Source organism: Symphalangus syndactylus, chromosome 9 (assembly GCF_028878055.3).
Source record: "Symphalangus syndactylus isolate Jambi chromosome 9, NHGRI_mSymSyn1-v2.1_pri, whole genome shotgun sequence".
Lineage (NCBI taxonomy): Eukaryota > Metazoa > Chordata > Mammalia > Primates > Hylobatidae > Symphalangus > Symphalangus syndactylus.
The window spans coordinates 72,250,216-72,274,673 of record NC_072431.2 but is presented as its reverse complement, the minus strand read 5'-3'; the positions used below and the strand labels follow the sequence as shown (position 1 = coordinate 72,274,673).

Here is a 24,458-nt window from a genome sequence, read left to right as displayed (position 1 = left end):
AAATTATCCACCCCTTTCAGCCTCCCAAAGTGCTGAGATTACAGTCATGAGCCACCGTGCCTGGTTGATATGTCTTTAGAATAATATATTTGTATATATAACTCTATGTAAATCAAAACTAAAAGTCTGTTTTTGTTTGTCAGCAGAGAGGCCACATGTACAGAAAATATACAAAACAATTTTTAAAAATAATCAAGACTCAGAAATGTATATTAATTATACTCATGCAATTTTTATGACCATAAAATGACCCTATGGTTAGTAATAATTCAATTGCACATATTAAAATAAAACTTTATAATGAGATTGTTTGTAATACAAAGGATAAATACGTGCTCAAGGTGATGAATACCTCATATATGCTGCTGTGATAATTAACTAATGTATGCCTGTGTTAAAATATCTCATATATGCCATAAGTGTGTATGCACACTACCCACAAAATTTAAAAAAAAATCTAAATAGAGTAAAAAAGAACACAAATTTGATTTATGAGAAAAAAATTCTTCTACTTATTTGCAGTTTAAACCACTGGCAGGACAGGCGTGGTGACCCATGCCTGTAACTCCACCAATTTGGGGCACTGAGGTGGGTGGATCACCTGAGATCAGAAGTTAAAGACCAGCCTGGCCAACATGGTGAAACCCCATCTCTACTAAAAATACAAAAATTAGCCAGGCGTGGTGGCATGTGCATGTAGTCCCTGCTACTTGGCAGACTGAAGGCAGGAGAATCGCTTGGACCCAGGAGGTAAAGTTTGCAGTGAGCCGACATCATGCCACTGCACTCCAGCCTAAGCAACAGAGCAAGACTCCATTTCAAAACAAACAAACAAACAAAAAACACTGGCAAAAAAGAGATTACTAGAGATGCCATTCCCCTACATTAATAAATAGTATATTGTTACCATCTTTTACTTAGAACCTTAAGTAAAATGGGACCCATTAAATTTGATGACAAATTAACACTTCATTCAAAGCACAATAGTTTTAATACATTAAAAACTTTGTTTAATGAAAAAATTAAGTTGACACATAATCTTTAAAAATTTTTTAAATTTATTGCATTTTATTACATAAACGTACAATTGATAAAAAAAATCTCTCCTATCTCTGATGAAACAACTGATCAAATACTTTCACAAACAATGGGAAGAGTCAACATGACGGAATCTGAGACTTGAGTTACATTATTGTTTGCTTTTCAGAAACTATTTTTTTTATAGAAGAAAGAAGCATACCTCGAAGGTAATTATAAATCTCCAAAAAAACTACTTCTTTAACATGTATATGGTGTTAGCTTTGGATCTCTTTTACACTCAACACTCTGATTTAGTGTAATGTATGAAGTTTCAGTGTCTTCATTCTTTCTACTGTGACTCCTCAGATGTTTATATAGACTTAATTTTGATTTAATATGTTTTCCCCATTTACTGGTTCTGCAAAAATATTTAGTATGAACTGGTGTTTTCTAAGCTGTAGTTTTTGAACAAATGTTTTTCACATTCATTACACGTTCAGACTTTCTCTCCAATATAAATTCTCTAATGTTCAACAAAGTTTGAGCATCTTCTTCAGATCTTCAAATTTTTCCTTTAATATAAAACGTGTACCATAAAATCTGTAATGAAGTAAAGGTACAACAATCCTCTTTATGTTTGTATGTTTGTCTTCAGAATAACTAGTCTTTACTTTAAAGGCCTATATTTTCCAAAAGGTATTTTTACAGTAATCACATTTATAATTTTTTTTTTTTGAGACGGAGTCTTGCTCTGTTACACAGGCTGTAGTGTAGTGGCTCTATCTCAGCTCACTGCAACCTCTGCCTTCCAGGTTCAAGTAATTCTCCTGCCTCAGCCTGCCGAGTAGCTGGGATTACAGGTGCACGCCACCACACCTGGCTAATTTTTGTATTTTTGGTAAAGATGGGGTTTCACCATGTTGGCCAGGCTGGTCTTGAACTCCTGACCTCATGATCCACCAACCTTGGCCTCCCAAAGTGCTGGAATTATAGGCATGAGCCAACACACCTGACCTATTATCCCTTTATTAAGTATAAACTTTCTGATATTGAGTAAGATGTGACCTGATATTAATGGCTTTTCACATTCTTTGTATTTGTACAATTTTTCTCTAGTATAAATGCTTTCCTGTACCATAAGCTGTGAGAATTTGTTAAAAGTTTTGCCACATTATTCATATTTGTAGGAGTTTTCTTCAGTATAAATTATCTTACTTACCATAACGTGTGACTACCATTTAAAGTCCTTGCCACATTTAACACATTTCTAGAGTTTCTCACCAGTATTATTTCTCTTTTTTAGAAAAGTTTGAGGTGTGCTGAAATGCTCTGTCACATTTTTATGTATGCAGAGTTTCTCTCCAGTATAAAATTTTTTAGTGAGTAAGCATGGAGAACCAGTTAAAGCGTTTACCACATTTTTTTCTACAATTGCAGGGTTTCTCTCCAATATCAATTATCTTACATTTATTCAGGTTTGAGGAGTTTTTAAAGACATTGCCATATTCCATATTGTAGGGTTTCTCTTCAGTATTAATTCTCTTATGTATAATAAGGGTTCAAGACTAGTTAACAGCTTTATCACATTCTTTGGTTTTGTAGAGTTTCTCTCTAGAATGAATGATCAGGTATTATGTAAGGCTTGAGATGTACTTAAAGGTTTTGTCACTTTTTTGTGTGTTTCTAGGGTCTCTCTAACATAAATTATCTTAGGCTTTGGGAGGCTGACAAAGGTGGATCACCTGAGGTCAGGAGTTCAAGACCAGCCTGGCCAACACGGTGAAACTCTATCTCTATTAAAAATACAAAAATCAGCCAGTGTGGTGGCACATGCCTGTAATCCCATCTACTCAGGAGGCTGAGGCAGGAGAATCGCTTGAACCCAGAAGGCAGAAATTACAGTGAGCTGAGATCATGCCACTGCACTCCAGCCTGGGTGACACAGGGAGACTCCATCTCAAAAAATTTTTAAAAAAATAAATTCTCTTAGGTTCATTAAGGTTTGAGGGTTGGTTAAAGGCTTTGTTACTTTTTTTACATTTATAAAATTTTTGTCCAATATGAATTCTCTTACGTTCAATTAAGGTTTGGAACTGGTTAAAGGCTTGGCCACATTCTCTACACTTGTAGTGTTTTTTTCTAGTATAAATTATTTTATGTATTATAAGGCCTGAGGGTGTACTTTGCCACATTATTCACATTTGTAGGGTTTCTCTCTAGTATGAATTGTCTTATGTTTAGCAAGACTTGAATGCCACTTAAAAGCTTGGTCACATTCTTCACATTTGTAGGGTTTCTCTCCAGTATGAATTCTCTTATGTTGCATAAAGGTTGAGGAGCAGTTAAAGGCTTTGCCACATTCTTCACATGTGTAGGGTCTCTCTCCAGTATGAATTCTCTTGTGGTCAGTGAAGGTTGAGGATAAGCTAAAGGCTTTGCCACATTCTTCACATGTGTAGGGTCTCTCTCCAGTATGAATTCTCTTGTGGCCAGTGAGGGTTGAGGATAAGCTAAAGGCTTTGTCACATTCTTCACATTTGTAGGGTCTCTCTCCAGTATGAATTCTCCTGTGGATAGTAAGTGCTGAGGAGCGCTTAAAGTTTTGGCCACATTCTTCACATGTGTAAGGTTTCTCTCCAGTATGAATTCTCTTATGTCTAGTAAGGTTCGAGGATGAGCTAAAGGCTTGGCCACATTCTTCACATGCATAGGGTTTCTCTCTAGTATGAATTCTCTTATGTCTAGTAAGGTTTGAGGACCAGCTAAAGGCTTTGCCACATTCCTCACACCTGCAAGTTTTCTCTCCAGCATGAATTCTCTTGTGGTCAGTGAGGGTTGAGGATATGCTAAAGGCTTTGCCACATTCTTCACATTTGTAGGGTCTCTCTCCAGTATGAATTCTCTTGTGGTTAGTAAGTGTTGAGGAGCGACTAAAGGCTTGGCCACAGTCTTCACATGTGTAGGGTTTCTCTCCAGTATGAGTTCTCTTATGTCTAGTAAGGTTTGCAGACCAGCTAAAGGCTTTGCTACATTCCTCACATCTATACGGTTTCTCTCCAGTATGAATTATTTTATGTGTAGTACGGTTTAAGGAGCAGTTAAAGGATTTGCCACATTCTTCACATTTGTAGGACTTCTCCCTAGTATGAATTACCTGATGTTGATTTAGGTGTGAAAGCATGCAAAATGATTTGCCATATTTTTTACATTTGAAATGTTTCTTCCCAGTATATCTTGTTTTATATCTATTGGAATTTGAAAATTTACCAAAGACTTTGACATATTTATGAGTCTGAAATATTTTGCTTTGGGTAGTTGACAAACATTGGTTAACTTCATTATAGCCTCCTTTGTGCACCTCACATTCACCCACAATTTTATAGCATTTTTTAAATTGTAAATTCTCATGTCCACATTTTCCATATGTTCTTGGTATTACTTTTTGGAGTGAATCTTTTATGCCCTGCTCTGGCTGAAGGTCTTGGGTGAAACGGGAACACGTAACTGAAAGACATAAAAAGCACAAGTTACTCCACTTTCTGGACTCATATATTCTACAAATGAAATATATAAAATTATACAAGGTACATTAGCAAAATGCCATATCAAAATACCACAGGCCATAATTCCTTCATAGATGTATAAATGTAACAAAATCATAGTGATCAAAATACCTTTGTTGGAAATTTATAAATAAAGTAAGTGTGTGCACCATGTGAGCACAATGTCCAGAGCCATACAGATAGAAAAGAAAAGTCTGCTATATTTACCCAACACAGCCCTTCCTCATGCCCAATAGAAGAACATGGTGTCTTTAATAACAGCTTTAAGTCTTCTGAGCTCAAAAGTGAATGTTACAACCACAGAAAGACTGCAGTACCATGGGCAGAAGATAGGTGTAGAACGTAGTTACTGACCACTAAGAAGAAATATGAAGAAGTCTTTTAATTGAAAAATAAATACAAATTGCTCACATCCTGAGAACATGTTTGTGAAAATCCCAAAATTCTCACATCCTGAGAACATGTTTGTGAGAATCCCAGAATCTCTACCAAAGACAATTGGTGTCCTGCTATGACAGGAAAGAGCTGCATTGTAAAGATCATGAAAGGTAGTTTTATGTTAGTGTCTAAATCTCAAAGATTACAATGTATATAAAACATGAGGACAACATGGTCCAATCAAAAAAATCAAAAATTTTGAAAAAGCAACTATAAAAATAAAGATGTATATCTTGATTTTTAAAATTTAAGATAATCCATATTATGGTCAATGAGAAAAATGGAAAACCAGACACCTAAATAAAATAAGAAAAATAAGAATACCAACAAAACTTGCAATAATAAAAATAAACAATGTGGAGGTAAAAAAGAATAACTGAAAAAATTTAAAAGTAAGAAAAAAGTATGTAAAAAATGAAGAAGCTAAACAAACAAACTAGGATATACACAAAAAGATCCGCAACACAAATTTAAGCAAAGTTTCAAAAGTCACAAACCAGAAGATAATCTTGGGAGCTGCAAGATAAAAGTGAGATATTATTTATAAGCATAGTCCTCTGAGACAACCAGTGAACTTGTAAACAGAAACCTTGCAGGTCAGAAAAGAACTGTGTAAAAGGGTCAAAGGCTGAAAAAAATTTTCATGGTGAGAATAATAAAACCAGAAAAAATGTACTAGAACATAAAGAAAAATAAAACTCTTCCAGAATGAATAAATGCTGGAAAAGCATATAATCATTGCATGTGCCCTAAATAAAATGTTGAAAAGAGGTCTTTCCACTTAAAATAACATGATGAAAAATATATGTAATCACATGAAAATACATAACTTCCTGAAAAACATATGCATATACAAAAAGTAAAATTCTGTGGCATTATTGTGATGGTACAGAAAATATTTTTAGTTATTCTTTAAAATTTGAAAAATATAAGCATAAAAATAATTATAAAACATAAAAAGATATAATTAGCAATATCAATAAGAAGTACAGGGTAGATACAATGAGGACAAATTTTTCTATGCAACTGAAGTCATTTTTTTACCAGTTTAAAATATACTGTTGTAACATTTAAGATGTTTTACAGAATCTCCAATGTAGCACAAAGAAAAAATCTTTATAGACACACAAAAGCAAATGAGTCAATTACTAGCATGAGACAAAGATTGATATTATATAATGGTAAAATGAGTCCATTTACTAGGAATCTATAACTATTATGTCTATCTATATGTATATGCATATATAACATCAGGGCTTCAAAATATATAAAGCAAATATTGACAGAAATGAAGCAAGAAATAAAATAGCAACACAAAATTATAAACATTAAGACCTCATTTTTAATAATAAATAAAAAATTTAAATAAAAAATCAATTAAAACAACTGAAAACCTGAAGAATATTATATTGTGTATGTGTGTGAATTTATTTTGCATTGCTATAGAAAATAACCTCAGACTGCGTAATTTATAAAGAAAAAGATTTTTTTGATTCACAGTTCAGTAGACTGTACAAGAAGTATATGCCAGCATCTGCTTCTGGTGAGGATACCAGGAAGCTTACAATTTAGAGTGTAAGGCAAAGAAGAACCAAACATGTCACATGGTGAAAGATGATGTGAGTGTGAGGTGGAGGAGCCAGGTTCCTTTAAGCAACCAGCTCTCATGTGAATTAATAGAGTGAGAACTCTATGATTACCAAGGGGATTGTGCCAAGTCATTCATGAGGGATTTGTCTCCATGATGCAAACAGCTCTCATTAGGCCCCACATCCAACAGTGGAGATTACATTTCTACATGAGATTTGGAGGGCATCTACACCATATCACAAACCAAATAGGCTAAACAGACATGTACAGAACTCTCCAGTCAAAAGTAAGTGGATACACAATATTCTTATTTGCACCTGGTGCATTTTGTTAGAACACATAAGTCTTAGTAAATTTCAAAAGATCAGCCAGGTGCAGTGGCTCACAGGTGTAATCTCAGCAGTTTGGGAAGCCAAGGTGGAAGAATCACTTGGGGCAAGAAGTTTGATACTAGCCTTGGGAATACAGTGAGATCCTGTCTCTACAAATAATTAAAAATTAGCTGGGCATGGTGGGGTATGCCTGTAGTGCCAGCCACTCAGTAGGCCAAGGTGAAACGATTACTTGAGTCCAAGAGGTTGAGGCTGCAGTGAGCCAAGATTGTGCTACTGCACTATAGTCTGGGAAACAGAGTGAGAAACCCTGAGTCAAAAAAAAAATTAAGAAGAGCAAAATCATACAGTATATGTTTTCTAACCCAAACTGAATAAAACTAAAAAGAAAAAAAGTAATACTGGCAAATCAAAAATACATGGAAATAAACACACTCTTCGTTGTATTCTTGCACAGGATCAAATAATTTAAATTAATTAAATTTAATATTTTTTCTCAAGGGCCAACATATTTAAGTGATGACTTAATTTGTTAAGATGTCAATATAACCCACAGTGGTGAACAAGTTTAATATAATCTATATCCAAATTCCAAAAGCATATTTATTCCTGAAATATTGTTTAAAATTTTTAAATTTTATTATGAACCAAATCTAGAGAAACACACATGAAAAACACAGAGGCACTATACTTCACAATTTCAAAACATAATAAAAAGCTGCAATAACAATAACTATGTGGTATTCACAAAAAGACAGATAAAGACATGATAGAACAATATAAAAAGCCCAGCAATGAACTCTTCTGTGTATGACCAAATAATCTGCCTCAAGGTTGCCATGAGCAGCCAATGGAGAAAATATAATCCCTTCAACAGATAATGTTGAAAACTGGACATCTACATTGAAAAAATGAAGTTGAATGGTTTAATTGCATCATATACAAAAAATATTTTAAACAAAGTACTTAGACTAAAAAAAACCTAATGAAAGTCTTAGAAAAAAAGTATAGTGCAAAGACATGACTTTGGTCTTGGCACATTTTCTTAGATATGCCATCAAATGCATGAGCAACAAAGAGGAGAACAAAAAAATTTAATTGGGCTAAACTTCAAAATTTCTGCAATCAAATAAAACATTTAATAGAGTGACAGTGTCTCCCAAGAAATTGGCGACAATATTTGAAAATCACACGTGATAAGACTTAATATTGAAAATATATAAACTACTCCTAGAACTAGACAACAATAATTGAATTACTTGATTTAGAAATGGACAAAGGAGCTGGGTGCGGTGGCTCACACATGTGATCCCAGAACTTCGGGAGGCTGAGGTGGGCAGATCACCTGAGGTCAGGAATTCGAGACCAGCCTGACCAACATGGCAAAACCCACCCCTACTATAAATACAAAATTAGCTGGGTGTGGTGGCACATCCCTGATCCCAGCTACTCAGGAGGCTGAGGCAGGAGAATCATTTGAACCCAGGAGGCAGAGTTTGCTGTGAGCTGAAATCGCGCCATTGCTCTTGTTGCCTGGGAAACAAGAGCGAAACTCCGTCTCAAAAAAACAAAAAAAAAAAGAAAGAAAGAAATGGAAAAATGATTAAACTAAATATTTATAAAAAGATATCAAATGGGAAGAAGCATTTCAAAGGTTGCACAAAATTAATAATTTATAGAAAAATGCAAAATATAATCACAATACAAAACAAAATTACCTTACATCAATTAGGATGGCCACTATAAATTTTTTTAAAACACCAACTGTTGATGATGTAAAGAAGTTGAAACCTATGTAAGTTGTTTTTTATGAGAAAAAAGATACAGCCATCATAAAAATATCATAAATGTTCTTTAAATAATTTAAAATGAAATTATTATATAATACAGCAATACCATTTATGAATCTATATCTAAAATATGCAACACAGTAAAATGAAGACATAAAAGGTAACCTGCTTGCATATACCCCTACAGCAAGTGGGGGGATAACCAAACCTCTAAATAAATAAATACATATAAAAAATTAAAAAATTTAAAAAAAATTTGTAAAAACTTTAAAATATATTTCAAGGCTATAGTAATAAAAACAGAATGGCATGTGCAGAAAAATGAATGACCACCAATGAAAGAGAAACCACTATTCTCACACATTTTAGACATGATGCAAAAAAAATTTTGATGGTTTAGAGTTTTTCAAAAATATGCAGATATTAGTGTGTCCCCAAAAGCAATGGCAAAGCAGTCAGCTTGTGCAGTCCCTGATAACCTTTAAAGAAAACTTTGACTCACACGGGGAACTTGAAGAAAGATTATTGAAGCAAAAGTGGAATCCTTAGGGAATTTAACAGCATGAGGCAGAAGGTGTCCCTATGTGAGAGCAAAAGAAAAAAATGACTTGAGCTTCTCAGAAACTCTTTTCATCAAAGCACAGCTCCCCAGACTACCTTTTAAGGACTGGCTGCCTCCTTGATTTGTGTACCTCTCATCCGTCTCATCTGCTTCATTCACTCACCTACCTGGGTGTTTGGCTACCATCTCATTTCTCTTTATATTCTGGGACTCTTTATTTTGCTCCAGACAGGTGATCAAGTCTGGCTTAGAGACAGCAATACCTGTTTTATTAACAAAAAAAAGTAACATAGATCATGCTGAATTCTTTAATTATCAAATTAGTATTATGCTTAGAGGATATAATAGAAAATTCTAGAAAATTAATATTGATTCATAATAGTACTTTCTAAATATTCAGAAAATATTTTAAATTTGTAGGTCCTTAATTTCACTACTCAGTACTACTGAATCAAAAATTGGTGAGAGCAACTGAATTCTAATGTGTGGGCAATGATATTTTATGCCATGGCATTTTTGGAATTCCCACTAACCTAGAGCAAAAGATACATAAGCTCAGGAAAGGGAAAAGTTCTGGTCAAGATAAAACATCTTGAAGAATTTGTTCTACACCAATGAATCTCCAAGATTTTCTTAAAACTGGAGATCTAAAATTCATTCACGCAAAGCAGAAATTACCAAAAACATCTTAGAAAAGAGAAAAGAAATATATTAGGAATTATGTATTGAAGTTATCCTCACCCAGGGAGACCAGGTTTCTGTAGTTCTCTAACATCACATCTCTATATAAATTCCGCTGAGCACAATCCAGGCATTGCCATTCCTCCAGAGAGAATTCTATAGCTATGTCTCTGAATGTCAGCAGTCCCTGGAAAACAAGCAAACAAACAAACAAAACCACTCATGAACACACAAGCACTTACCACATAGCCGTAGGCAGAGATTTTTATTTGATTCAAGCTAAAAAAGAGAGTAAAAAGAAGTGGTTCTCACTTACAAGAGTGACTAAAATTATTCAATAAGATAATTTTTAACACAGAAGTATTCTCTAACTCTGGGAAAAGAGGATAGCATAAGATCCATAATACCACTGTAGATTTGATACTTTTCTGTATGATACATTATAAAATTAAGGGCATCAACATGGACATGTATTTTTTTTCTGTTTTTCTTTTCTTCTTCTTCTTCTTTTTTTTTTTTTGAGACCCAGTCTCACGCTGTTGCCCAGGCTGGAGTACAGTGGTATGATCTTGGCTCAGTGCAACCTCCACCTCCCGGGCTCAATCGATTCTCCTGCTTCAGCCTCCTGAGTAGCTGGGACTACAGGCATGAGCCACCATGACTGGCTAATTTTTGTATTTTTAGTAGAGACGGGGTTTCTCCATGTGGACCTGGCAAGTCTTGCACTCCTCACCTCAGGTGATCCACCCACCTCAGCCTCCCAAAGTGCTGGGATGGCAGGCATGAGCCACTGCACCTGGCAGAACATGTCTATTTTTGAGTGCTATATTTACATCATATAGAATAAGTTGTGTATGTTTCTCAGAGAGAACAGTCATGATGAGTTGGAAGATACCTCTCAAGTCTTAGTATATGCAATAAACTAAAGATCTTGTGAGATTTTGTTTCAGGAGATTTAGGAGAAAGTCTGAATTTCAGAATTTTTATCAAGCTCACCAATGTTTCTAGCCTAGTAAGAGTATTTTGTCAAATATCCAGTAAATGGCAGAGTCTGGGTTTTTCCCAGTTTCTCTCACCTGTAAATAAAGATATAAGAGCCTTCATTTTTAAAAGACAAATATAAGCAAAAGTCATCTAAACGGAAAGGACAGCTTCCAGATTAAATGTGATGGTTTATGCACTTCAGCTAGTAAATCTCCTAAGTGTCCTTAATAATTAAGAGAATAAGAATTAACTCTAGAGTGGAAAAAAATGTCATAGAGATCTTGAACCAAGTGAATAAAATTGTTGTCAACTTTATTAGGACACATTTTTATTATGTGCTGATGCACACATGACACAACATCACTGCTGTGGCATTTCTCTCCTCTCAGAAAGGTAAATTGTAATCAACATTTAATTTTATATATATATATATATATATATATATATTTTTTTTTTTTTTTGAGACAGAGTCTCACTGTGTCACCCAGGCTGGAGTGCAGTGGTGTGATCTCATCTCACTGCAACCTCAACTTCCTGAGTTCAAGTGCTTCTCCTGCCTCAACCTCCTGAGTAGCTGGGATTACAGGTGCATGCACCATGCCTGGCTAATTTTTGTATTTTTTTTTTAGTAGAGATGGTGTTTCACCACGTTGGTCAGGCTGGCCTTGAACTCCTGACCTCATGTGATCTGCCTGCCTCGGCCTCCCAGTGTGCTGGGATTACAAGCCAAAGCCTTTGCACCTGGCCTAAATTTAATCATAAAGAAACATCAGTTTTATGCAAAGTTGAAGGTGAAGATAACTTCCCTGTTCTGTAATTTTTATTAGTAATTTTAAGTAGTCTTTCCTTAGCACCCTGGAAAGCAAGTATCTCCTAACAGTTTTTTCAGAACTTTCTGTGTAATAAATGCCACGCTGTTTAAATGAGCATTTTCTAAACTCTGTTCTGCATGGAACTAATAGAGCACACAGATGAAACCTCAATATAACATGTTTCATTTTTCACTAATATCCAAAGACAACAGCGTTTCCCCAGTAGATATCTTGAGTATCCACACCTTCTAATGTTCAACAGCTACAATGGGAACATTTTATATATCGTAGGTCATAAATTTGTGGTAAGAATTCTGCATGATATACAAGAATCCAAGATGAAGAGAAATTTATAGAATGCTATGGCATATAGAAAACAAATATTTTTTTCAGAACTCCTTGACTATCATAAAAATCACAAAAAAATAGTTGAAACAAACTCATTAGGGATCAACAGCACAAGTAGAGAAGTAAAAATTTGTAAGTTCTGAACACAAGGCGTTCCAAAAGGCAGAGTGGACACTGCGCTTGATCTGAGACATGCTCACCCGAGAAAAAGTGATTTGTTCCTTTTCCTCCTCTTTCTCTGAAATGTATTTTCAGATAAGATGCCCTGGGAATATCAAACCTGCATTTTGTGAATATGACTTTAAAGCACAACCTATTCACCTGCTACCACCACACACACCCACGGGTGGAAGACCGAGACTTGCAGAAAACACTCACCCATTTTTGTTGTTTATAACTGAAAAGATTTCAGAGCAATGCGAGAACAATGAGCTTCTCCACAACTATTAAAATATGTTTCTTTGTCCCTGCTGTCCCCTATCAGAAACCAGCAATTTTCTTTAGAGTAATGGGAACATGAACCGCACTGACCTCTTCCTACCAAACTTAAACAGGGCAGGCAGTGCAGCCTTCCTTTGATGCAAAGGTTGAACTAAACTGTCCTGAATGTATCTTGAACCCCTCAAGTTTATAAATCATTTGGTAATCTTGGCCCCGCTCTATGCAATGTGATTCTGCAGGATCCAAAAGGGTCCAGGAATGGGCTTTTCCAACAAGTCCCCTGTAAATGCTGATTGTGCTTTCCCAGACACATTATTAGCATTAGCAAGAGAAAGCAGGCACAGCAAAAGAGTCCCTTACACACACCACATTTGTCACAATACTAATACTTCTGCTACAAATAAAAACAACCAATTTCCACCCTGAAATACTATATTTTTGTTGGCTTTTTTAAGTTTACAGGGACAACAGAAGACAGCAATGTCTGAGTAAACCTGCATTTGGGAAGCCTGTACACATGTACTAATAAAACGTTTAGTAAGCAGGTACTGTGTGCTCAGGAGCATGTCACAGAACACTGTGCTGGGAATAACACATTTTGTTATTTAATTTTCATAGCACCCTGGGAGTTGGTACTAAGTGCTGAATAATTTTTAGCATTTAGATTAAGAGCACAGCATTTTCATTTCTTCTTATCTTTCTCATTAATTTTAAAAAGAAAATGTATAGAATGATTCAATACAAAAAACATGTGAAAGGATGCAATTACATAAAAATGGAATAATCAGCTTCCAAATGGCTATTTTGGAAATAATGAAATTAAGGCAGTAATAAAATTTTTGAAACTAATTACAAGCGAAATACAACATACCAGAATCTCAGGGTTACAGCTAAGGCAGTGTTAAGAATAAAATATATATCACTAAACATCCACATCAAAAAGTTAGAAAGATCTCAATTTAAAAATCTAATGTTACAATTAAAATAATTTCAAAAGTAAGAGCAAACCAACTTCAAAGCTCACAAAAGTCAAGAAAACCAAAATCAGAGCTGAAATGAAGTTTGAGACATAAATAACTATAAAAAGTTCAATGGGCCATGCATGTGCTGTGGCTCGCTCCTGTAATCCCAGCACTTTGGGAGGCTGGGGAGGGAAGATCACAAGTTCAGGAGTTTGAGACCAGCCTAGCCAACATGGTGAAAGCCCATCTCTACTAAAAACACAAAAATTAGCTGGCTGTGGTGGCACATGCCTGTAATCTCAGCTACTCAGGAGGCTGAGGCAGGAGAATTGCTTGAAACTGGAAGGCAGAGGTTGCAGTGAGCCGAGACCGCACCACTGCACTCCAGCCTAGGTGTAAGAGTGAAACTCTGTCAAAGGAACCAGAAGTTGATTCTGTGTAAACATAATAAGATAGATAAAACACTAGAATAATGGGAAAAAAAGAAATAATTCAAATAAAAACAATTAGAATAAAAAGTAAAAACAAAAACAAAAACAGATGCTTGTGAGGTTGTGGAGAAATTGAATGCTTATATGCTGCTGGTGAAAGTATAAATTTATTTAACCATTGAGAAAAGCAGCTTGGCATTTTTTCAAAAACCTGAAAACAGAATTACCATTCCCAATCCCACAATTGGGAATATACCCAGTGAATGTAAGTTTTTCTACCATGAAGACACATGCACGCATGTTTATTACAGCACAATTCACAATAGCAAAAACAAGAAATAATCCTGTATGTCTTCAATGGTAGAGTGGATAAAGAAAACGTGGTATGTAAACACCATGAAATACGATGCAACTATAAGAACAACATCATGTCCTTTGCAGCAGCGTCGATGGAACTGGAGACCATTATTTTTAGAAAACTAGTGCTGGAATGGAAAATAAAAAACTGTATGTTGTCACTTATAAGTGGGAGCAAAATAATGAGAACACGTGGACACAAATAAGAGAACAACAGACACTGAGGCTCAGTTCAGGGTGGAGGGTCAGAGGATGGAGAAAATCAGAAAACAAATCTGTTGGGTACTATGCTTAGTACCTGAGTGATAAAATAATCTGTACACAAAAACTTCATGATACGATTTTACCTACACAACAAACCTGCACATGTACCCCTGAACCTAAAATAAAAGGTAAAAAAAAAAAATCAGCTGGGTGTGGTGACTCACACCTGTAACCCCAGCCCATTGGGAAGCTGAGGCAGGCAGATCACCTGAGGTCAAAAGTTGGAGACCAACCTGGCCAACATGGTGAAATCCCGTCTTACTAAAAATACAAAAATTAGTTGGGCCTGGTGGCGCACACCTGTAATTCCAGCCACTCGGGAGGCTAAGGCAGGACAATTACTTGAACCTGGGAGGTGGAGGTTGTAATGAGGTGAGATGGCACCACTGCACTCCAGTCTGGAAGACAGAGCGAGACTCCCTCTCACATAAAAAAAAAAAAAAAAAAAAAAAAAAAAGCATTTCTTGGAAATTACTATCTTGAAGAAAATATTCAGGCCTAGGAAACCACAGACTGCCAATTAATCTCTGATGACATAACCAAGAAATTTTCACCTCGGTCTCACAAATAAGGAAACTACATAACTGTACCAAACCACTTACTGAATCTGGTTTGCTTCATCATGCAACTTATAACAGACTTTTCTTCAAGTCTCTCCCATGGATCACAACCCACAAACCATAGCTGGGCGCTCTATGATTCTTGAATCACACTTTGATCAGATTCTCATTTTTACAGTGACTCCCATACATCTCTAAAAGGAAAAATGAGGAACTAGGGACCCCAGGACCAGAGCTCTTTCCACTCATGAATCTTGCACCCTGAGTCTGGATTCTCCCCTGATGACTTTCCCATCCCTGCACAATCTGGGTGAGATGAGGCACTGGGAGTGCAGAGCAAACCAGAGAGGCCTCCAGTCCAGGGTAAAGCCACTGCAGAGGAAAAAGACAGAAATCCCAGGGTCCCAGGCACTGGCTCAGGCACCATACTGCGGCTGGAGGGGACGAGAGCAGAGCTGGGCCAAAGAGGATTTGGGTTGTCAGGCTCTGGAGCTGACTGCCAGAAAGTCTGGATCCTGCTACAGCCACTTTCTGCCGGTTCCAACCAGCCCCCACCCCTCTGTCATGATGACAGACCCAGCACTCACCATTTCTCGGCTTCCAGGGGGTCCCGGTCTTTTAGCCATAAATCTGCAGATACCTGCAGGACACAAGGACACATAGGCTTGGCCTCTAGGAGCAGAGGACACAGAGCAGTGAAGAGAAGAACTGCAGCTCTGGACGCAGAGAAACACAAAGAGCCCGCAAAATTACGGAAGTAGCCTGTGCTTTCCAGCTGCATGCCTGATTGGACAGTTTCTAGCCCACGGCTCCTGATTGGATAAGGTTTCAGGCCCCACCCTTCATGCCCTGAGTGAGGGAATATTTGATCAGACACTGGGCTGAGTGAAGCAAAAATAACAGCCTAGGCTGCAGCCTTCACAGGCAGGGCTTCTTCCTTGATCTGAGCCAGGCCAACTTCAGAGGGTATTTGCATTTAACCTTGTGTATAATGCCATGTGCATTTATAAATTATATATAATATTTATTCATAAATTGAAATAATGACAATTATTTTAAAATTTAGGATTTTATGACCTTCCTTGCTGCGGATCCTTTGCAGTGATATGGTGGGACTTTCTGGCTCCACCCAAATCTAATCTCAAATTGTAATTCCCGTCCGTGTGCGGTGGCTTACACCTATAATCCCAGCACTTTGGGAGGCCAAGGCAGGCAGGTCACTAGTTCAGGAGTTCGAGACAGGCCTAGCAAATATGGTGAAACCCCGTCTCTACTAAAAATACAAAAATTAGCCAGGTGTGGCAGCATGCCTGTAGTCCCGGCTACTCAGGACACTGAAGCAGGGGAATTGCTTGAACCCCCAGGGTGGAGGTTGCTGTGAGCCGAGATGGCGCTATTGCACTCCAGCCTGGGTGACACAGAGAGACTTCCTCTGAAAGAAAAAAAAAAATTGTAATTCCCATTTGTCAGGGCAGGGACCAGGGAGGAGGTGATTGGATCGTTGGGGTGGATTATCCTCATGCTGTTCTTGTGATAGTAAGGGAGCTCTCAAGATACCTGATGGTTTAAAAATGTGGCACGTCCCCCCTCCCCGCGGTTCTCTCGCTTTTTCCGCCATGTGAGATGTGCCTTGCTTTCCCTTCACCTTCTGTCATGGTCATGAATTTAAGTTTCTGAAGGATTTTGCAGCCATGTAGGACTATGATTCAATTTACTTTAAAAAAAAATTACGCAGTTTGAGGTATTTGTTTGTAGCAGTGTGAAAATGGACTAATACATGCGGGCAGCCTGAGATTTCAAAAGGGTGGCAATCCTCTGCAGTAAAATATGAGCCACATGTAAATTTTGAATTTTCTAGTAGCCAAATGTTAAAAAGTAAAAAGAAAAAGGTGGGGCCGGCTGCAGTGGCTCACGCCTGTAATCCCAGCACTTTGAGAGGCCGAGGTGGTGAACCACCTGAAGTCAGGAGTTCGAGATCAGCTTGGCTTACATGACGAAACCCCTGCTCTACCAAAAGTAGAAAAATTAGCTGGGCGTGGTGACAGGCATTTGCGATCCCAGCTACTAGGGAGGCTGAGACAGGAGAATCGCTTGAATTCAAGAGGCAGAGGTTGCAGTGAGCCAAGATCACACCACAGCACCCCAGCCTGGCAACAGAGCGACTCTGTCTCAAAATAAAAAAGAAAGAAACAGGTGGAATAACAGGTGGAATTGATTGCAACAACTTAATCAGCCCAATATATCCAAAATATTATTTTAATATGTGATTAGTATGTAATGGTTAATAAACATATACATTTTTGAAGCTAAATCTTTGGATGTAATCTTGTATTTTACCTTTCTAGCACATTGCCGTTCACACTAGCCACATTCCAGCACCCTGTAGCTATGTCAGGGGCGTCTGAAACAGAGAAACAGAGAAACTGCATCTGGAATAGGTGCTGAAATAACGGCCGAAAGCGGTTAAGAAACTACTCCTCCCAGAATGCCTGGCGAGGCGCGCTCCACGCTGCCTCTTCCTCCAGGTATTCGCACCACCACCCTACTCCCGCTGCATGCTGGGATTGTAGTTTCGCAGCCCTGCGACAACGTCCAGAAGCGATTAAGAAACTACTCCTCCCAAGGCGGGCGGATCACGAAGTCAGGAAATTGAGACCATCCTGACTAATATGGTGAAACCCTGTCTCTACTAAAAATACAAAAAATTAGGCGTGGTGGCGGGCGCCTGTAGTCCCAGCTACTCGGGAGGCTGAAGCAGGAGAATGGCATGAACCCGGGAGGCAGAGCTTGCAGTGAGCCGAGATCGCGCCACTGCACTCCAGCCTGGGTGACAGAGGGAGACTCCGTCTCAAAAAAAAAAAAAAAAAATAAAGAGAAACTACTCCTGTCAGCATGATGCCTGGCGAGGAGCGGACCGCGCTGCCCCTCCCTCCAGGTATCCTCTCCAACCCCACTCCCGTTGTATGCTGGGACTGTAGGCGATCAACGGCCGGAAGCGGCTAAGACTATTCCTGCCAGCATGCCCGGCAGGAGCGCACCGCGCCATGTCTCCCTCTGAGGATCCGCACCACAATCCTGTTTCGTGCTGGGATTGTAGTCCTGCAAGCCTACGACTAATAGCTGGGTGCGGATAAGAGACTACAGCTTCCCCCATTCCCAGCAAAGGTCCCTCCTCCACCGAGCTCGTCCAGGCTTCCAGTGCAGTTCCGCCGTGCGGAGGGAAGCTTGGCTGTTCACAAACCTCTCCTGCCCTCGAGGAGACAGTTTGGCTGGAGCGGCCGATCTCACCTTGTCTTTGTGACACGGTGTCTCCCCAACGTGCTGGCGTCATGACTTGTGCCCAAGGTTTGATTTCCCGTAGACCAGGTAGAGACCAACCTCTCACAGCCTCCGCAGCAGGGTTGCCATGGTAACGCTTGCCCCCATCCCCCCTCAGTAGCCGGCTCGACCCCGCCCCTTTCCCTCTGAGGGGCAGCTCCTTTTAGCCGCGCCCTCTTATTGCCCCTCCCCTGGGCACGCACGTTCAGACATGCGCAGTGCTGCCCTTTGGGCTAGTGCGGGAAGCTCCCTCGTGAGTGTCTGAAACCGACAGTTCACTGCCTCATGTGAAGGTACCCAGTCTCTGGTAACCTGGCACTTCCCTTTTGAAAACCATATTTTTTTTTTCTGTCTCTCTGGGCTGCCATGAATGCCCCTGTGTTCCCCAGATGCACCTGTTGGACCCTGGGCTGGCTGCATGGCCCACGCCCGGGTCAGGCCTCGCGCAGGGACGCTCCTGCCACTGTGATAAACATGAGAAAATGTCCCAGGGAAAAGGCCTGACCCAGCTGCATGCAGTCAGGAAACTGCCATGGGGAAGGGACCCCCTAAACTACTTTGTGAGCCCACATCCACCAGTTCTTTGTCCCCCACCCAGGCTGGTTCCCAGGCCTTGGGGTCCTAGTGTGGACCTCCCCTCCGTAATTAATGCAGGCGCAGAACCAGAGAGCGCCTTGGTCCCTCCCAACATATGAGGAAAGTTTGTGTGGTGAGGTTTGGACAGTGTCTTTGTTTCTGCCCTGAATAGAGTGCCCTGGAAAAATCTTTATCCCTTTTTAAATACTCCCTTTGGAAACACTTTTAAGATTTTGCCGGTGGAACTTAATAGTGATCATTTTTTGAATCCATTTTTCTATTTGCTTTTTTAGATTAACTCTTAAGTATTCCACAACTACACGCTTCTGAAACTGGCATAGGCACAGGTCAGTCCTGTGCAGGGCGGACACAGCAGGACAATCTCCCTGGGCATATTTCTGGAACATCAATTTTACTGCAAGATTTTGAAGAAACAAATTTAATTGGTTTCCAAGGTAAGAAATTAAACCTTGAAAAATAGACTAAAAAGTCATCTGCGCCTGACATATCAGTCTTTCAGCAGGAAGAAATCTCTAAGGAGCACATATTGTCCTTTATTATAAATGGTGAAAATGAGAAATCGTAACAAGCCCCTTGAAAACCCTGCCCTGCCCTGCCAGTTTTCTAGTAGGGCCTTGGTATGGTTTTATGTGTATTTTCTTTCTGAAGTGTGTTCACCTTTTGAACACACAAATTTGGGGTTTTGACCAAGTTTTGCAAGTTTTCAGCTATTAGTTGTTTATTTGCTTTTGTATCATATTTAATTTTTCTCTCTCTCCCTCTCCTTCGCGGACTCAGTCATTCCACAGGTCTCTAAGGCGCTTTTCTTTTTCTTCAAACTTGTTTCACTCTTCAGATTGGATGACTTGTATTGCTGTCTTCTGTTTCTGCTCTGTTTATAAACTCAAAGGTCTTTTTAATTTTTCATTTTATTATCTTTCTATTCCATTCTTTTTATCATTTCCATTTCTCTGCTAAGGCTCCACAGGAGTTGATTCATTATGAGGATATATTCCTTTATCCCCAAGCACATACTTATAATAGCTGCTCTCAAATCCTTGTCTGCTGATTACATCGTCTTGGACATCTTAGAAATAGCTTCTGCTGCCTGCTTTTTATCTTGTGTATAGATTACATTTTAACGTTTTTTCACACATTTCATGAATTTTAATATTGTGTACTAGAAATTATAAATAATATTTATAGAGACTCTAAATTCTGTTGTATTGCTTTGAAGAGCATTGTTATTATTTGAAGAGGGGTTAATCTGACTGGATTCATACAGCAATGCCTACCTCCCCTACAGTGGACACAGTTAAAATCCTCATTCAGTGACCACACACACATGCATGTATTGCATATAGTTGTTCATTTCTATGTAACTATATATAATAATTTATCCAGATTTTATCACTGTTACCTGTGAGAGTGTTCAACAAGCTACTCTAGCACTACTGAAAGTCAGAACCTCAGTTTTGTTTGCTTACTGGATTTTATATAAATGAGATTATATATTATGGATACTTTTACATCTACTTTCTTTTATGTGGTTTTTTTTTGTGATATTCATCCTTGCTGTTGCAAATAGCTATAGTTTGTTTATTCTAAAAAGCATTTTTTACACTGTGGTAAAATATACATAAAATTAACCATTTGAACCATTTTTAAATATGAAGTATGGAGGCATTAAATACATTCATATTGTTTGGCAATCACCATCCCAATCCATAGAGAACATTTTTTATCTTGCAAAACTGAGTCTGTGTGCTCATTAAACAGCAGGTCCCAGTTACCCTCCCTCTAGCCCCTGGGAACCACTCTTCTGCTTTGTTTTTCTATGAGTTTAATTACCCTAAATACCTCATGTGAGTGGAATCATACAGTATTTATCACTTTGTGACTGGTTTATTTTACTTAGCACAGTGTCCTTAAGGTTTATCCATGTTGTACTGTGTGTCAGAATTTCCTTACTTTTGCTAAGTGAATAATGTTCCACTGTATGTAAAAACCATATTTTGTTTATTTATTCATTGATGTTGATGATTCAAGCAGTACTTGGGTTGCTTTCTCCTTTTGGCTATTGGGAACAGTGCTGCTAGGAACCTAGGTGTATGTATATCTCTTTGTGTGCCTGCTTTTATATGTTTTGAGTATATCCCAGAAGTGAGATTGCTAGATCATAAGGTAATTATATGTGTAATGTTTCTAGGGACCACCATACTGTTTTCCATAGCAGGTGCAGCATTGTACATGCCCACCTGTAGTTTACTAGGGTTCTAATCACTCCACATCCTCACCAACACTGTTATTTTCTATTTTTTTGATAGTAGCTATCCTAATGGGTGTGAGGTAATATCTCATTATAGGTTAGATTTGCATTTGCTAATGAGTAGTTGTCTTGAGTATCTTTTGTATGCTTATTAGTCAGTTCACATCTTCTTTAGAGAAATATCTGTTCAAGCCCTTTGCCCATTTTTGAATCAAGTAGGTTGGTTTTTTATTGTTGAATTATAGAAGTTCTTTATGTAGTCAGATATTAATCTCTTATCAGATATGTGATTTTTGTGATTTGCAAATATTTTCACTCAGGCTGTGCATTGCCTTTTGACATTGTTGATACTATCCTTTAATGTGTAAAACTTTTTTTTCCGTAAAGTCCAAGTTGTCCATTTTTTCTCTTGTTGCTTGTTGTTTGGTTTTCTATCCCTAAAATCATTGCCAAATCTAATGTTATGGTATTTTCTACCCATATTTTATTCAAAAATTTTATAGTTTAAGCTTTTACATTTAGGTGTTTTATCCATTTTTATTTTTTACTTGTAGCGTAAAGGTCCATCTTCATCCTTTTGCATGTGGATATCCAATTTCCCCAGCACCAATTGTTATAAAGACAGTCCTTTACCCATTGAATGGTCTTTGCATCCAAAAATCATTTGATCATATAAATGAGGAATTATTTATAGGCTTTCTATACTGTTTCACTTGTCCATATGTGCTTCTCTATGGCAGTACCACACTATTTTGGAACTTTGTAGTAAGTTTTGGAATGAGTAAGTGGGGCTTTTCTAACAATGCTCTTCTTTTTCAAGATTCTTTTGACTCTTCAGGGTCCCTTGAGAGTCCATATGAACTTTAGGCAGGATTTTTCTATTTCTGCAAAAAAGTCATTGGGGTTTTTATCTTTTTGGTTACTCCCCACATATTTTATTCTTTTTGATGCTATTGTAAATGAGTTTGTTTACTTAGTCTCCTTTTCAGGTTATTTATTATTATGATATAGAAACACAAGTTACTTTCATATGTTGATTTTGGACACTGCTACTCTGCTGAAATTAGTTGTAATACTTTTTGTGTGGATCAGTGAAATCTCTAGGTTTTTCTGCACACAATTATATTATCTGTAGGCAGGGGTAATTTTACCTCTGCCTTTCCAATCTGGATACAGTTTGTTTCTTTTTAATTCTTAATTGCTCTGTCTAGAACTTCCAATACTATGTGGAATAGAAGTGGCAAAAGCAGGAACCTTCGTCTTGTTCCTGAGCTTACAGGAGAATCTTTTCTGTCTTTCACCCTGGAGTATGTTGTTTGCTGTGGGTTTGTAATATGTGGATTTCACAATGCTGGTGTTTTCATTTTTAAATTCTTAATTTGTTGAGTGTTTTTACCCTGAAAAGATCTAGAATTTTATAAAATACTTTTCTTCCTGTATCCATGAGGTAATCATTTTTTCCTTTCATTTTGTTAATGTGTATGCATGTTAAAAAATTCATATGCTAAGGCATCTTTGCGTTCTAAGAATAAATCCCACTTGGTCATGTTGGGATCATCTTTCTTATATGCTGCTGAATTTGGTTAGCTACTATTTCATTGAGTTTTGCATCAGTGTTCATAAGGGATAATTAATCTGTAGTTTCCTGTAGTGTCTTTTTCTGGCTTTGGTATAGGGTAATGCTGGCATCATGGAATAAGTTTGGAACTAATCTCTACTTTTCAATTTTTTGGAGGAGTTTGAAAAGGATTTCTATTCTTTCTAAATGTTTGGTAGAATTAACTAGTGAAGCCATCAGGTCAAGGGCTTTTCTTTGTCAGCAGGTTTTTTATTTCTGATGTGATTTCCGCATTAGTTATGGATCTATTGAGATTTTCTGTTCTTGGTCATCAAGTCATGGCAGTTTTTCTATACCTAAGAATTTGTCCATTTTATCTAGGTTGCCCAATTTGTTGTCATACGGCTGTTCACAGTACACTCTTTAAAACATTTTATTTTGGTTACTGTAGCCTTGTAGTATAGTTTAAAGTCAGGTAGCGTGATGCCTCCAGCTTTGTTCTTTTGGCTTAGGATTGACTTGGCGATGCGGGCTCTTTTTTGGTTCCATATGAACTTTAAAGTAGTTTTTTCCAATTCTGTGAAGAAAGTCATTGGTAGCTTGATGGGGATGGCATTGAATCTATAAATTACCTTGGGCAGTATGGCCATTTTCACGATATTGATTCTTCCAACCCATGAGCATGGAATGTTCTTCCATTTGTTTGTATCCTCTTTTATTTCATTGAGCAGTGGTTTGTAGTTCTCCTTGAAGAGGTCCTTCACATCCCTTGTAAGTTGGATTCCTAGGTATTTTATTCTCTTTGAAGCAATTGTGAATGGGAGTTCACTCATGATTTGGCTCTCTGTTTGTCTGTTATTGGTGTACAAGAATGCTTGTGATTTTTGTACATTAATTTTGTATCCTGAGACTTTGCTGAAGTTGCTAATCAGCTTAAGGAGATTTTGGGCTGAGACAATGGGGTTTTCTAGATATACAATCATGTCATCTGCAAACAGGGACAATTTGACTTCCTCTTTTCCTAATTGAATACCCTTTATTTCCTTCTCCTGCCTGATTGCTCTGGCCAGAACTTCCAGCACTATGTTGAATAGGAGCGGTGAGAGAGGGCATCCCTGTCTTGTGCCAGTTTTCAGAGGGAATGCTTCCAGTTTTTGCCCATTCAGTATGATATTGGCTGTGGGTTTGTCGTAGATAGCTCTTATTATTTTGAGATACGTCCCATCAATACCTAATTTATTGAGAGTTTTTAGCATGAAGGGTTGTTGAATTTTGTCAAAGGCCTTTTCTGCATCTATTGAGATAATCATGTGATTTTTGTCTTTGGTTCTGTTTATATGCTGGATTACATTTATTGATTTGCGTATGTTGAACCAGCCTTGCATCCCAGGGATGAAGCCCACTTGATCATGGTGGATAAGCTTTTTGATGTGCTGCTGGATTCGGTTTGCCAGTATTTTATTGAGGATTTTTGCATCGATGTTCATCAAGGATATTGGTTGCATGGTACTGGTACCACAACAGAGACATAGATCAATGGAACAGAACAGAGCCCTCAGAAATGATGCCGCATAGCTACAACTATCTGATCTTTGACAAACC

General features: G+C 38.0%; 1 protein-coding gene across 2 annotated transcripts; it reads right to left on the bottom strand.

Moving 5' to 3' along the window:
* Positions 1-1,040: 1,040 nt before the first annotated feature.
* Positions 1,041-18,539, bottom strand: ZNF479 (zinc finger protein 479). 2 transcript variants are annotated; one of them, XM_055293030.2, is made up of 5 exons: positions 16,693-16,913; positions 15,723-15,775; positions 10,037-10,163; positions 9,463-9,558; positions 1,041-4,524 (listed from the first exon to the last, which is right to left on the bottom strand). In XM_055293030.2, exons 1-5 carry the CDS (start codon positions 16,751-16,753, stop codon positions 3,212-3,214), a joined length of 1,650 nt encoding a protein of 549 aa, XP_055149005.1. In that variant the 5' UTR covers positions 16,754-16,913; the 3' UTR covers positions 1,041-3,211. The 2 variants fall into 2 exon arrangements, with proteins under 2 accessions (XP_055149005.1, XP_055149006.1); XM_055293031.2 differs by lacking the exon at positions 16,693-16,913 and adding an exon at positions 18,424-18,539 and having other exon boundaries at positions 1,110-4,524.
* Between the last annotated feature and the right edge of the window lie 5,919 nt (positions 18,540-24,458).

Coding starts and splice junctions, on each gene's coding strand:
- ZNF479 (XM_055293030.2), bottom strand. CDS start 16,753: ATGGCGGAAAAAGCGAGAGAACCGCGGGGAGGGGGGACGTGCCACATT. Junction 15,776..16,692: donor CCACATTTTTAAACCATCAG/GTATCTTGAGAG, acceptor TGTGTCCTGCAG/GTATCTGCAGATTTATGGCT. Junction 10,164..15,722: donor CCCCTGGAAGCCGAGAAATG/GTGAGTGCTGGG, acceptor CTTGTTTTCCAG/GGACTGCTGACATTCAGAGA.